The following is a 15,900-nucleotide window of genomic DNA, read 5'->3' on the forward strand; positions in this document are numbered from 1 at the left end:
CACTCATCCGACCCGAGGGTCCAGCTTTTCTGCCCTTACGCTTCCGTTGGCTTCGTTCAAACTGGCCGCTTTCGGCATCACCCAATCAGAATGCTCGATCTTCGGCCGCCGCCCAATGAGCACGTGGAACGGAGGGGCGGAAAAGGGCGTGAAGCCCAATCGCAGCGCCATCACACTTGAGGGCAAAGAGGTTAGGCAGCCCGCATGGCGCTCCGGTCAATAAAATCGATAGCTGGAAGCTGCCTGTGTTTCAGGCAAAGGCGGTGCAGTAGCGGCGCCGCCATTTTCCCCGAAGGCATCTTCCGGTGCCTTTCACCCAAGTTCGGGCAGGAGTTTCCTGAATAACAGCGAAAGGTTTCCGTTAGCCCCGCAGGCGGCTGATTCCGGTTCCCGCCGGGCCTCCCCAGCACGCTCCGCACGGGTCTGGCGGGGGCTCCCAAATCCCCGGCCCCTCCAGTCCCCAGGGGCCGACGCTGGGACGGGCAAGGCCGTGGTGCCGGCTTCTCGGGTCCAATGGCGCGGCCTTCGGCTCCGCTTCCTGCGCGGGGACCAGGAGAGGCCAGACCCGGCCGGAGAAGGGGAAGGAGACCGAGGGCGGTGAAGTTCGGGGACGTGGCCTTGTACTTCTCCCGGGAGGAATGGGGGTGTCTGCGGCCCGCGCAGAGGGCCCTATACCGGGACGTGATGCAGGAGACCTACGGCCACCTGGGCGCGCTCGGTGAGGCCCGGCCCAATCTGCTTCCGCGGCCCGAAGGGATGGAGGAGCTGGGGGTGGGAGGAGGCAGGGAGTCTAGAGGTCCAGGGTCCTGGCCTGCGACCAGGTTGTGTCAGGGGAGGAGGACGGGGGCTGGGCAGATGATGCCACCGGGTAAATCAATCTACCCAGCATTGTGTATGAGCTGGGCCTGACTGGTTCTCCTTCCCCCAGGGTGCGCAGGTCCCAAACCAGCCCTCATCTCCTGGTTGGAACGAAATACCGATGATTGGGAAACGGCTGCCCTGGATCCACAGGAGTGCCCAAAAGGGGTAGCAGTCCAAAGAAGTGAGTGAAAAATGCCTCTGGAGGGCTTGCAGCCTCTAATGATGACTCAGTCCAGAGTTTTTCGGTGCCGAGGGGTGGTAGCTATGACCCCATCTGGAATGCTCTATTTACTGTATTTATTTTCACAACTTCAGGGTTTTTGTCTCTTTGATGGTGTCCAATTCCTGTTGTCAATGTCTAAACTGACCACATGCAGTTGTCTGTTGTGTAAATGGATCAGTGAACTTTTAAAAAGAGTTACCACCCTCTTGGGGCTTCTCAGGTGGCTCAGTGGTAAAGAACCCACCTGCCAATGCAGGAGACCCTGGTTGGATCCCTGGGTCAGGAAGATCACCTGGAGAAGGAAATGGCTCTCCATTCCAGTATTCTTGCCTGGAGAATCCTATGGACATAGGAGCCTGGTTTGCTACGGTCCATGGAGTTGCAAAGAGTCAGACATGACTGAGCAACTAAACCTCCACCTCCACCACACTCTTGCCTCCTTCCCAGGATTCTGCCTCCAGCCTGTTTTAAATTGGGCTCCAAGAGAGCTTATAGGGCTTCCCTGGAAGCTCTGAAGGTAAAGAATCTGCCTGCAATGCAGGAGACCCAGGTTCAATCCCTGGGTCAGGAAGATTCCCTGGAGAAGGGCATGGCACCCCACTCCAGTATTTTTGCTTGGAGAAATCTGGACAGAAGAGCCTGGTGGACCGTGGTTCATGGAGTTGCAGGGTCAGACAGGACTGAGCAGCTAACGCTGAGAGAGCCTATAGCTCTGAGTTTTCCAGGTTTGGATTGAAAGGATCCAATGGGGAAGAGTGGTCTGGCGTGCACTGGCCTCTTTTTGCCCTTCTGGCCAAGTGACCCCGATCAGTGCAGGATTCTTTAGCCCTCAGGATGAAGCAAGGCTCTGATTAAGGCCATTCAGGTAGAAGGAGCCCAGATCCACCTACAGGGGCAGATGCAACTCTGGGCTGGAGTTTCTTTGCCAGGTTCTCTAAGAGCAGGGATTTTGCTAAGTTCTGACATACTTCCTTGCTTAAAACTTTTCAGTTTAAAAAAAAAAAAAACAACTTTTCAGTTTTTGCCAAGGCAGTTGTCAAATGGTTAGCAGTTATATGTAAGTCAATTGGGGAATTTGGTGAAAATACCCATTTCTGGACCCTATCCCAGAACTATTCATATACTCATATAGATGTGTATGTGTGTGTGTATTTTCAATAGCCCCAGTTGATTTGGCTGTATATTTAGGTTTGGTTCTCAGAGTGTGGTCTCAGACAACCACCAGCAGCAGCAGCATCACTTGGGAGTGTATTAGAAAATGGAGAATCCCAGGCCCCACCTTAGACCTGCTGAATCCCAAATTGGGAGTAGGGCCCAGCAGTCTCTTTCATGCCTGCATGCTCAGTCGCTGAGTCATGTCCAACTCTGCGACTCCATGGACTGTAGCCCACAAAGCTACTCTGTCCATGGGATCCTCCAGACAAGAATACTGGATTCAGTTGCCATTTCCTCCTCTAAGGGATTCTTCCCAACCTGGGAATTGAACCCTCATCTCCTGAATTTCCTGCATTAGCAGGCAGCTTTACCACTGTGTCACCTGTGAAGCCCTAATGTGTTTCATTAAACCCTCCAAATGATTAGGATCACAATATAATTTGAGAAGCATGGACTTAGAGGGCCTTATGACCTAGTTACTGCCAGATCATACCTCACTTGTTTTCATTTCCTGCCTTAAATTTAACCTCTTCAAAAATGTTTTAGTTTTTATAGTCAGCTTAATCTTTCCAAGAAACCTTCCCTGACTTCTCCAAGCTGGATTAGGGGCTTCGGTAATACCCTCCATATTCTGGAGCAGTATGTCTCACTTAGTTGGTTGTCTGTGTCACTGACACTCCTTGAAGATGGCGTTGAGTCTGATTGTTTTATAACCTGTAACACTAATAGGAAAGAGTAGAAGCCCAGTATTTGTTAATTTCTCCTTTGTGTCCATATAGAAACCAGAAAGAAGAATGAAGAGAAGGAAGTATTCCCACCTAAGGAGGCGCCCCGAAAGGGGAAGCGTGGCCGGCGGCCCAGCAAACCCCGCCTGATTCCCCGGCAGACCTCAGGAAGTCCCATCTGCCCTGACTGTGGTTGTACCTTTCCCGATCACCCAGCCCTGCAGAGGCACAAGTGTGCCCAGAATCTGAAAAAGCCTTACCCTTGCCCAGACTGTGGACGCCGCTTTTCCTACCCGTCCCTGCTGGTCAGTCATCGGCGGGCACACTCTGGGGAGTGTCCCTACGTTTGTGACCAGTGTGGCAAGCGGTTCTCCCAGCGCAAGAACCTCTCCCAGCACCAGGTCATCCACACAGGCGAGAAGCCCTACCACTGTCCTGACTGCGGCCGCTGCTTCCGGAGGAGTCGGTCCTTGGCCAATCACCGGACCACGCACACGGGTGAAAAACCCCACCAGTGCCCCAGCTGCGGGCGTCGCTTCGCCTACCCCTCCCTGCTCGCCATCCACCAGCGCACACACACCGGAGAGAAGCCCTACCCCTGCCTGGAATGCAACCGGCGCTTCCGCCAGCGCACCGCCCTGGTCATCCACCAGCGCATCCACACGGGCGAGAAGCCCTACCCATGCCCGGACTGCGAGCGGCGCTTCTCGTCGTCCTCTCGCCTGGTCAGTCACCAGCGGGTACACTCTGGGGAACGTCCCTACGCCTGTGAGCACTGCGAAGCCCGCTTCTCGCAGCGCAGCACGCTGCTCCAGCACCAGCTCTTGCACACGGGAGAGAAGCCGTACCCCTGCCCGGACTGCGGCCGCGCCTTCCGACGGAGCGGCTCCCTCGCCATCCACCGCAGCACTCACACGAAGGAGAAGGAGAAGTTGCACGCGTGTGATGACTGTGGTCGCCGATTCGCCTACCCCTCACTGCTGGCCAGTCACCGGCGCGTCCACTCGGGCGAACGGCCCTACGCCTGCGACCTGTGCTCCAAGCGCTTTGCCCAGTGGAGCCACTTGGCTCAGCATCAGCTCCTGCACACAGGGGAGAAGCCCTTCCCTTGCCTGGAGTGTGGCCGCTGCTTCCGCCAGAGGTGGTCTCTGGCGGTCCACAAGTGTATCCCCGGCGTCCAGAACTGTGGCCCTAGATCTGCCATAGGGGCGCCTAGCCAGAAAGGCCAGGCCCTTTAGAAGGGGAGGGACTGTGTAAGTTCATTTCACTTCATGGAGGGGGCCCAGAAAAGGGAAGGAGCCCCCTGATCATACAGGTCAGAGTCAGAACTAAAACCCTGTTGCTACACAGAGCTGAAGTTTAGTGTATTCTACCATGCTGGCTGCCTTAATACCTGCGTCTAGAACAGACAGCCTCAGTGACAAGAGGGGACATTATGCGGTAAAAATTTTTCAACGTGCCCTGTCCTAAAGGACTTGTTGTGTGTGGGGTATCAGGCTAAAGGTTCTCCCCATCTAATTTAGGGGCTGTGTTTTCTAGTTTGTGCATGCAGTCAGGAGGATCCCATTCATGGGGTGCAAGATCTTCCCCCTCCTCTGCCTCTTCTTCCTTGCTAGGTTTGAAACAAACTTGGTTTAGCCTCCTTTTGACAGTATTCCTGCCAAGTGATCTGCCCTTTAAAACCTCCCTTAATGCAGCTCTCTACCTCACAAGGTGGGTCCTTTCACTGTGGCATAGCTCTGACCTTTAGAAGGGCCTTAAGTACTACATTGTCCTTCCCTGGAAGCCTTGCCCAGAATATGTTTAAAACTTGATCTACGTGGCAGCCCTTCAGAAAACTTAATCACAGATACGTTTCCATGTTTTCAGGTTCAGTTCAGTCGCTCAGTCGTGTCTGACTCTTTGCAACCCCATGAATCGCAGCACGCCAGGCCTCCCTGTTTTCAGGTTAAATAGCATTAATTTGGTCAATCTTTCCTAAAAGACAGGCTTTCAGTTCCCACACGTGATCTCTCCCCAGGCAGGTGCTGGTTTTTCGATGTCTTTTTAAAAAAGTCATACAAAACAAGCCAGCATCATAGTGTGCACTATACCCCCTTGGTCTGTACTTGTTTGAAGAGGTCTAGATTGTACTGGATTTGGAGGTGGTGACAGTGTACCAGGGCTTTATTGGGTTGCAGACACCTATATATCTAAGCTTTTTCTTTTTAAACCACATGCTGTGAAGCTAAGTCTTCTGCATCCTGCGTTTGGAAGTTTGGTTCGAGGTAGGTCTGGGACATAAGCACAGTGAGCTTTGGGAGACTGATTTTAAGGAAGAGCAGGGTGGGGGAACTGTGGTCTAGCAGCAAGAAGTAAAACCAGGACCAGCTTGTACTTTATCTGATGGATTTGAATTTCTTGGGAATTGGGTCTCACTCCTCCCTAAGTCTCATGAGAATAAGGAGACACTAGTACAGAACCTTCTTTTGATTCCTCTGTCAGCATCTTTCATGAAATGAGGCGAGGCCATTCAGGGAAGTTAGAAAGTTAGGTAATTGAATATGAAGCAGAAGTCTAGTCATCAAGTTATGTTCATCCCTGCCTCCCTCACAGAAGCTCCATATGGCAGCAGCAACATGTTTTAACCTTTGATATGCCTTCATGGCACCCATCCCTAAGTATTTACTCAGTAAAACTTTACTGAATTAAATAAACAAGGCCTACCACTTGGCCTTGGGGAGCTGCACCAAATTGGAATTTCCAAACATGATGTATAGTCCAACCTTGGAGTTGGTCATCCTCCTGCCCATTGCTTCTTCCCTCATTTCTTCTGCCATCAGCCCCAGGGATGTGTGGCTGGGGCAGAGTGTTTGTAATTACCTCTGTTCTGGTTTTTAGCAAGTTGAATTGTAACTGTTTCTTCTTGGATTGATGGGCTACCCCCAAAGCAGAGGTGTATCAGATTGGGATTCATTAAAATGTCTGATGAGTGACTATGTTCCTTGTGGAATTATTGTTTATAAAATATAAATCTAGTTCCTTGACTGAAGAGACATTTTTATAGTTCTGATGGAAACCTTGCCCTTCCCTAGCAGAGACCTATTAGAATTCTGCTTCGCCTTCTGTTGTAGAACTGATTCTTTTACCTACTTTTATCACCAGGCTAACCCAACTATTTCCTTTCCTAGGAATTTTAGAAATTTCTTTGGACCTCAATTGTAACTCATAAAATTTCAGAGCTGTTGGTAGGCAATCCCAGTATGTGGTCTGTAGAGGGCTGAGATGAGACAAGTTCTTAGGTTTACCTCATCAGTCCCAGGATCCCAACTTCAGCTGGTTGATCTTCAACCAGCTGTAGCCAGGGGGAGAGCTTTTGTTTTTGGCTGTGCCATATCGCTTGCGGGATCTTAGTTCCCTGACCAGGAACTGAACCTATGACCCTTGCAGTGGAAGCCTGGATTCTTAATCACTGGACCGTCAGGGAAGTCCCTGTAGTCAGTTGTTGATCCCAGTATTCTTCCAAGTAATTCTTTCTTCTGCTTCTGGTAGTTAAGAGTTTGTTACTTGTGACCAAAAGAATGAACTAATCTACAATGCCATTATGGATCTATCTCCCATCTGTCTTTATGCCTGTGTGTGGGCTATGAAGGAAGACAATTACAATGCTGCTGAGAGGAGCCAGCCTTTCCACTCCATCCTCAGCTGAACTTTCAACATTATTGTCTTTCATAGGTCCCAAACCACTGACTGCCTTCTCTTTCACTAAGAAAACAGGGTGTCAAATAAGAATTCCTGTAACATTCCACTCTATTGTCACTCCAAAAGTTCTGTGTGATCACTTGTTCTTACTTGCTGTCAGGGGAGGCCCCTCATACAGTGCTTCCCAATACAGGTATGCCTGGATTTCCTCTACTTCTGCCCCCTCATGGACTTTGCTCCATCTATTATTCTCTTAAGTTTTACATTTTCAGAGTCTTGTTTTTTTATTAAGGTACAAACATACCTTAAAAAAAAAATTCATTATTTATTTGGCTATACCAGGTTTTAGTTGTGCATGCAGGCTCTAGTTCCCTGACCAGGGATTGAACCTGGGACCCCTACACTGGGAGTGGAGTCTTGACCCCTGGACCACCAGGGAAGTCCTAGTTTCAGAGTCTCTTTTCTGGAACATACATACCAACCTATAAACATGCTAAAATCTGTCTTTAAAAACAATAAATTTCCCTTGGCCTCTGTCCTAATCTGTTTTCAGCTAAATTTCTTGAAACAGTAGTCTACATTCACTGTATCCACTCTGTTTATTCTTTGGCCCATTGCCATAGTATTCTAGCCACTTTGTTAAGCATCTGTGATGTGCTGTGTACTGTGTTAAGCACTTTATATACATTCCTGTCTGTAGTTCTTACAAGAACTCCATAAAGCCAGTGTTAGGAATTGCTCCTCCTTGGGGCTCTCATGTTGCTACACATCTTGTTGCGTATGCAAAAATGCAAGGCCCTGTCTTCAACAAATTCTCAGATTTGTGTCAGTTCCAAAGCTGGAGCCTTTTGATAGGAGGTTGGGTCCCTGTGATGAAGGACCTTGTTACATTGGCAAAGGCATGCTGTAAGTCTTCCTACTCTTTACCAAATATACCTGCACCCGTTTACCAGGGTGGCTGGGCATGGGAGAAGGAAAGTAACTAGAATTTTCAGGGTTCTAATTCTTAAGAGATCCAAATGAGAGAAATTTTATTAAATAAGAAAAAATGTTCTTCCAGAAATTAACCCTAATAGTTATGATTAATTGATTTGCAACAAAGGTGCCAAGACAATTCAAGTCTCAATCTTTTCAACAAATGGTCCGGGGACATCATAAGAAAGAAGTTGGACCTCTAATCATATACAAAAATTAACTCAAAATGAACCCCAGAACTAAACGTAAAAGCTATAAAACTTTGAAGGAGACATAAGTATGTTTGTGATTCTGGATTAGGAAATGGTTACTAAGCTATGACACCAAAAGCACAAGTGACAAAAGAAAAAACTGATTAACTGATCATCAAAATCAAAATTTGGGGGGAGTTTCCTGGTGGTCCAGTGGTTAGGACTGTAGTGCTTTCACTGCTGTGGCCTGGGTTCAGTCACTGGTTGGGGAACTAAGATCCCGTAAGCCATGCAGCACAGCCAAAAAAACCCCAAATTTTAAAAACCACTTTGTGTTTCAAAGGACATCTTGAAGACTGAAAATCCATAGACTGGGAGAAAGTATTTGCAAATCACAGATCTGAAATGGAATTTGCATCCAGCATATATTTTAAAAACTTTTACACTGATACCAAAGACAGGCAAAGACACTACAAAAAAATTACAAATATCCTTTGTGACTATTGACATAGAAATCTTGAACAAAATACAAGCAAACCAAAGCAGTACACTAAAAGTTTTATATACCATGACCAAGTGGGTTTTATTCCTGGAATTTGAGAATGTGTCAACAGACAAAAATTAATCAATGTGATATGTCACCTTAATAGAATGAAGGAAAAAAACCCCAAATCATCTCAATTAATGCAATAAAAGAATGACAAAATTCCACATCTTTTCACAATAAAAACACTTAACAAGAAACAGAAGGAAACTCACTATGATAAAAACCATACCTGAAAAACCCACGGCTAATAACATACTCAGGGGTCAAAGACTAAAAGTTTTTCCCCTGGAATTAGGAACAATGTCTGTTTTTGCCACTTCTAGTCAATATTATATTAGAGGTTCCAGGCAAAGCAAGTAGGCAAGAAGAAGAAATAGGCATTCAAATTAGGAAGAAGTAAAATTATCTCCATTCACTGACAACATGATCTTATATCTAGAAAACCCTAAAGATTACACACAGTAAGAGCTAATAAATGAATTCAGCAAAGTTTCAAGATACAAAATCAACACACAAAAATCAGTTGCAATGAACAATCCAAAAAGATAACTCCATTTACAATAGCACAAAAAGAATACTTAGGAATAAATGTAACCCTGAATCACAGTCTCGATGGTGATGAAGCTTTGAAACTAGAGACGTGGTGGTTATACAACATTGTGAATGCACTAAATGCTGCCTGACTGTACACTTTAAAATGGTTAATCATGTTTTGTCCAGGCAATACCCAGCTTGCTTCTCTTTTTCTTTTCCTCCCAACATTTTACTTTTAGAATTTTCAGTGAACACCCATATACTCATCACCTATTTTCTACCCATTAGCATTTTACTATTCTATTCTTTACTATTCTTTATCACATAACTACCTATCTTTCTGCCAGTCCACTTTATTTTCTGATGCATTTCAAAGACATTGTCATCATCAGTACACTTCGCCCCTAAACATTTCAGCATGCATGTCATCAACTAGAGCTCAGTATCTGTTTTACATATTTTTGAGTCAAACTTACATAAAATGCACAAATTTTAAGTGTATTTTGCTGAATGTTGACAAATGCACCCATCTGTCTAACCCAACCCCCTATCAAGACACAGAACATTACCATCCTAGAAATTTCCCTCAGGCCCTTACTTAGTCAATCCCAACCACACCCCACCAGAGACAACTACTGTTCTAATTTTGTCCCAACCATACATTCATTTTCCATTATATTAAACTTCATATAGTTGGTATCACAGAACATGTATTCTTTTGTCTAAGGCTTCTGTCATTCAGCATGATGTCTTTGAGAACTGCTTCTCTTTTAGACCTCCAATTTTTGAATTCAGAGCTAGGAGGATGCTCCCAGACCCATTAAAAAAAAGCAGAACTATACGTGCTGAGGAGAAGGCAATGGCACTCCACTCCAGTACTTTTGCCTGGAAAATCCCATGGACAGAGGAGCCTGGTGGGCTGCAGTCCATGGGGTTGCTCGAGTCGGACACGACTGAGCGACTTCACTTTCACTTTTCACTTCCCTGCATTGGAGAAGGAAATGGCAACCCACTCCAGTGTTCTTGCCTGGAGAATCCCAAGGACGGGGGAGCCTGGTGGGCTGCCATCTATGGGGTCGCACAGAGTCGGACACGACTGAAGCGACTTAGCAGCAGCAGCAGCATACATGCTGAAATTGAGCACTACACAAGAGATATAAAGTGAAAGGGGGAAAAAAAGCAGTGAAGTGCGATTCATATGGTACTTGTGAAAAAAAAAGATGTAAGCTTTTATATGCTTAAAATAACTCAGGAAGGACACAAGAAACTGGTTATAGATGTTGCCTCAAGGGATGGGAAAAACACTAGAGATTTTTTTGCTAAAAAACTGAAGCATAATACACATACAAATAAGTTCACATATCACAAGTGTACAGCTCAGTTTTCACAAACTGAATACATCTGAGTAACCAGCACTTAAAACAGGAATTAATCTGTCAGCACCCTAGAAACAAAAAAGATAACCCTCTATCACAATTCTTTAGCAGGGGACTATGCTGGGTCTTCCATGCTCTGTGGAATTTCTCTAGTTGTGGAGTATAGGCGCCACCCTCTAGTTGCCGTGCTCAGATCTCTCATTGGAGTGGCCTCCCTTGTTGCGGAGCACAGGTTTCAGGGCACACGGGCTCCAGGAGTTGCAGCTCCCGGGCTCTGGAGCACAAGCCGAATAGTTGTGGGCTCAGTTGCTCCAAGGTATGTGGGATCTTCCTGGCCCAGGGACCAAACCTGTGACTCTTGCATTGGAAGGTGGATTCTTTACACTGAGCCACCAGGAAGCCCACTTCTGTTGTTTATACTCTGGTTTTTTGGCCATGAGGCATATGGGATCTTCTGACATTTTAACTGTGTCTTGGTGTGGGTCTCTTTGGGGACATTGTGTTTGGGACTCACTGCTTTCTGGACCTGGTTGTCTGGTTTCTTTGCCAAACTAGGCAAGTTTTAAGCCATTATCTCTTCAAATAGGTTTTCTGTCCCTTCTTTCTCTCTCCTTCAGGGACCTCTCTAATGCGAATGTTCATCTGCTTGATGTTCCCTCAATGGTCCCTTAAACTATCCTCATTTTTGTTTTGTTTCCTTTTCTTCTATAATTGAGATTTTACTGGTTGTTTTGAGGATCAGCGCACAGATGTTTCAATTTGTACACAATTCTTAAGGTACATACTAAAAATCTAAAAAAATCATTTAGTTGTGATTCTTTTCTGAACAGTATTCCAGTGACTTTCCAGCTTGAAATTTAGAGGCAAGTTTTCCTTAACAGGATGTGCTTAGTCGCTCAGCTGTGTCTGATTCTTTGCAACCCCATGGTTCCTCTGTCCGTGGGGGTTCTCCAGGCGGGAATACTGGAGTGGGTAGCCTATCACTTCTCCAGGGGATCTTCCCGACCCAGGAATTGAACCAGGGTCTTCTGCATTGCAGGCGGATTCTTTACCAACTGAGCTATCTGGGAAGCCCCCTCTACACTCTATCCACTCTTAAGTTTCTCTAACACAAATATTCCTATCAGGGGAGTTTACTAATATCTAACCCTTGACATTTATAGAAGAAATGCCACATCCAAATTTGCCACTATGCAAAAAATGTTCATTGAATGGAATTTAATGCATTGAGCTCATAAAATGACTTGCTCTCATTTTGTCACAAGAAAAATGCCATCTCCAGTAAGAGTGTTCCTGACCTAGGAAGCAGCAGCAAATGAGTCACCTTGGAACATGATTTGCCATAAATGACAAGATACAATAACTGTAAAACCCTATTATCATAGTGTACTTACACGTATACATTTACTGATGATATATAATATAAACAATACACTACATGCACAATATACTATAACTGAAGTACTAAACTATCTCCACCAAGGGGAAAAACCGTACCTCATCAACAATGGTAAAAAAAAGAGCAAAGCAGAAGCACAATTACACTAAAAAAACCATTAAGGCTCCTTCCATCCTTATGTTCCATGAAACATACAACCCAATGATACTGCAAAAATGATAAATATAACCTAAAACTAATCAAATTTTGATGAACAACATTCTCGCATTAATTTTAAAGATAGGATTGCTTTTATCACTTAGATTTCTTAAGATTTCAAGAGGAATAACAACACTACATGTAATGATCAAGAGTTCAATCCAGAAAGAAGATATAACAATTATATATGCACCAACACGGCTATGGACGGAGGTTCATGACATTGTGCAGGAGACAGGGATCAAGACCATCCCCAAGAAAAAGAAATGCAAAAAAGCAAAATGGCTGTCTGAGGAGGCCTTACAAATAGCTGAGAAGAGAATAGAAGTGAAAAACAAAGGAGAAAAGGAAAGATACACCCATTTGAATGCAGAGTTCCAAAGAATAGCAAGGAGAGATAAGAAAGCCTTCCTCAGCGATCAATGCAAAGAAATAGAGGAAAACAACAGAATGGGAAAGACTAGAGATCTCGTCAAGAAAATTAGAGATACCAAGGGAACATTTCATGCAAAGATGGGCTCAATAAAGGACAGAAATAGTATGGACCTAACAGAAGCAGAAGATATTAAGAAGAGGTGGCAAGAATACACAGAAAACTGTACAAAGAAGAATCTTCACGACCTAGATAATCACGATGGTGTGATCACTGACCTAGAGCCAGACATCCTGGAATGTGAAGTCAAGTGGGCCTTAGAAAGCATCACTACGAACAAAGCTAGTGGAGGTGATAGAATTCCAGTTATGGAATTCCAGTTGAGCTACTTCAAATCCTAAAAGATGATGCTGTGAAAGTGCTGCACTCAATATGCCAGCAAATTTGGAAAACTCGGCAGTGGCCACAGGACTGGAAAAGGTCACTTTTCATTCCAATCCCAAAGAAAGGCAATGCCAAGAATGCTCAAACTACCGCACAATTACACTCATCTCACACGCTAGTAAATTAAAGTTCAAAACTCTCCAAGCCAGGCTTTAGCAATACATGAACCGTGAACTTCCAGATGTTTAAGCTTGTTTTAGAAAAGGCAGAGGAACCAGAGATCAAATTGCCAACTTCCGCTGAATTCATCGAAAAAGCAAGAGAGTTCCAGAAAAACATCTATTTATGCTTTACTGACTATGTCAAAGCCTTTGACTGTGTGGATCACGATAAACCGGAAAATTCTGAAAGAGATGGGAATACCAGACCACCTGATCTGCCTCTTGAGAAATATGTATGCAGGTCAAGAAGCAACAGTTAGAACTGGACATGGAACAACAAACTGGTTCCAAATAAAAAAAGGAGTATGTCAAGGCTGTATATTGTCACCCTGCTTATTTAACTTATATGCAGAGTACATCATGAGAAACGCTGGGCTGGAGGAAGCGCAAGCTGGAATCAAGATTGCAGGGAGAAATATCAGTAACCTCAGATATACAGATGACACCACCCTTATGGCAGAAAGTGAAGAGGAACTAAAGAGCCTTTTGATGAGAGTGGAAGAGGAGAGTGAAAAAGTTGGCTTAAAGCTCAACATTCAGAAAACGAAGATCATGGCATCTTGTCCCATCACTTCATGACAAATAGATGGGGAAACAGTGGAAACAGTGTCAGACTTTATTTTGGGGGGCTCCAAAATCACTGCAGATGGTGACTGCAGCCATGAAATTAAAAGACGCTTACTCCTTGGAAGGAAAGTTATGACCAACTTAGACAGCATATTAAAAAGCAGAGATATTACTTTGCCAACAAAGGTCTGTCTAGTCAAAGCTATGGGTTTTCCAGCAGTCATGTATGGATGTGAGAGTTGGACCATAAAGAAAGCTGAGCACTGAAGAATTGATATTTTTGAACTATGGTGTTGGAGAAGACTCTTGAGAGTCCCTGGGACTGCAAGGAGATCCAACCAGTCCATCCTAAAGGAGATCAGTCCTGAGTGTTCATTGGACTGATGTTGAAATGCCAATCCTTTGGCCACCTGATGCGAAGAGCTGACTCATTGGAAAAGACCCTGATGCTGGGAAAGATTGAAGGCAGGAGAAGGGGATGACAGAGGATGAGATGGTTGGATGGCATCACGGACTCAATGGACATGAGTTTAGGTAAACTCTGAGGGTTGGTGATGGACAGGGAGGCCTTGCATGCTGTGGTTCATGGGGTTGCAAAGAGTCGGACACGACTGAGTGACTGAACTGAATGGGTTTCCCACATGGCTTAGTGGGTAAAGAACCTGCCTGCCAATGCAGGAGACACAGGAGATTAGGGTTTGATCCCTGGGTCAGGAAGATTCCGTGGAGGAGGGCATGATAACTCACTCCAGCATCCTCACCTGGAGAATCCCATGGACAGAGGAGCCTGGCAGGTCACAGTCAATAGGATCGCAAAGAGTCTGACACAACCAAAGCGACTGAGCACGCACGCACACACGCACCCAACAAAGGAGCACCTCAGTGTGTAAGGCAAATACTAACAACCACAAAGGGAGAACTCGACAGTAACACAATAATAGTAGGGGACTTGACTACCCCACTTTCACCAATGGACAGATCATCCAGACAAAAAATGAATGAGGAAACACAGGCCTTATGTGACATTTTAGAAGAGCTGGACTTAAATGACATTTAAAGAGCATTTCATCCAAAAGCAGCAGTCTACACATTCTTCCCAAGTGCACACGAAACATTCTCCAGGACTGACCACATGGTGCACCACAAGGCGAGCTTTGGTAAATTTAAGAAAACTGAAATCATACCAAGCATCTTTTCTGATCGCAATGCTATGAGATTAGATATAAACTACAAGAAAAAAACTCTAAAGCACAAGCACACCGTGGCTAAGCAATATGCCACTAAACAATCAATAGATTTCACTGAAGAAATCAAAAAGGAAATAAAGACCTAGAGATAAATGAAAATTAAAGTACAGGGGTCCAGAACCTATGGGATGCAGCCAAAGCTGTTCTAAGAGGAAGGTTTACAGCAATATGACCTTACTTCAAGAAACAAAGAGAAATTTCAAATAACCTTACACCTAAAACAACTAGAAAAAGAAGAAAAAACAAAACCTAAAGTTAGTAGAAGGAAAGAAATAAAAAAGATCAAAGCAGAAATTAATGAGAGACCAAGAAAACAACTGCAAAGATCAATGAAACTAAAAGCTGGTTCTCTGAAATGATAAACAAAATTGATAAACCTTTAGCCAGACTCACCAAGAAAAAAAAGAGAGAGAACTCAAATCAGTGAAATTAGAAATGAAAAAGAAGTTACAACTGACTCCACAGAAATACCAAGGATCCTAAAAGACTACTATGAGCACCTATATGACCAATAAGGGATTAGTCTCCAAAATTTACAAACATCTCATGACATCTAACAGTTAAAACGAACAACCCACTCAAAAAATGGGCAGAAGACCTAAGTAGATATTTCTCCAAAGATGACATACAGATGGGCAACAGGCACATGAAAAGATGCTCAACATTGCTAATTATTAGAGAAATGCAAATCAAAACTACAATGAGGTTATCCCCTCACATCAGCCAGAATGGCTATCATCAAAAAAGCCACAAACAATAAATACTGGAGAGGGTGTGGAGAGAAGGGAACCCTCCTACCCTGTTGGTGGGGATGTAAATTGGTATAGCCACTATGGAGAACAGTATGGAGGTTCCTTAAAAAACTAAAAACAGAGCTACCATATGACCCTGCAATCCCACTCATGGGCATATCTCCAGAGAAAAACATGATCTGAAAAGATACATGCACTGCAATGTTCACTGCAGCACTGTTTACAACAGCTAAGACATGGAAGCAGAGGAAGCAACCTAATGTCCATTGACAGCGGGCTGGGTAGAATAGATGTGGTACATACATACAATAGAAAATTACTTAACAGGATACACCTACCAATATCTTCAAATGTTGATATGTTGTCACATCATCAGTTCAGTTCAGTCGCTCAGTCGTGTCCGACTCTTTGTGACCCCATGAATCGCCAGGCCTCCCTGTCCATCATAAGTCCCACTAATTCACAATTTAGTATCATATACAATACATACT

The 15,900-nt window shown here is 44.8% G+C and overlaps 1 protein-coding gene across 1 annotated transcript; it reads left to right on the top strand.

Moving 5' to 3' along the window:
* Nucleotides 1-231: 231 nt before the first annotated feature.
* On the top strand, nucleotides 232-5,990 carry LOC102410234 (zinc finger protein 689). The gene is made up of 3 exons (XM_006070428.3): nucleotides 232-718; nucleotides 929-1,042; nucleotides 3,019-5,990. Exons 1-3 carry the CDS (start codon nucleotides 514-516, stop codon nucleotides 4,200-4,202), a joined length of 1,503 nt encoding a protein of 500 aa, XP_006070490.3. The 5' UTR covers nucleotides 232-513; the 3' UTR covers nucleotides 4,203-5,990.
* The last annotated feature ends 9,910 nt before the right edge of the window (nucleotides 5,991-15,900 follow it).

This window comes from Bubalus bubalis, chromosome 24 (genome assembly GCF_019923935.1).
Source record: "Bubalus bubalis isolate 160015118507 breed Murrah chromosome 24, NDDB_SH_1, whole genome shotgun sequence".
NCBI lineage: Eukaryota > Metazoa > Chordata > Mammalia > Artiodactyla > Bovidae > Bubalus > Bubalus bubalis.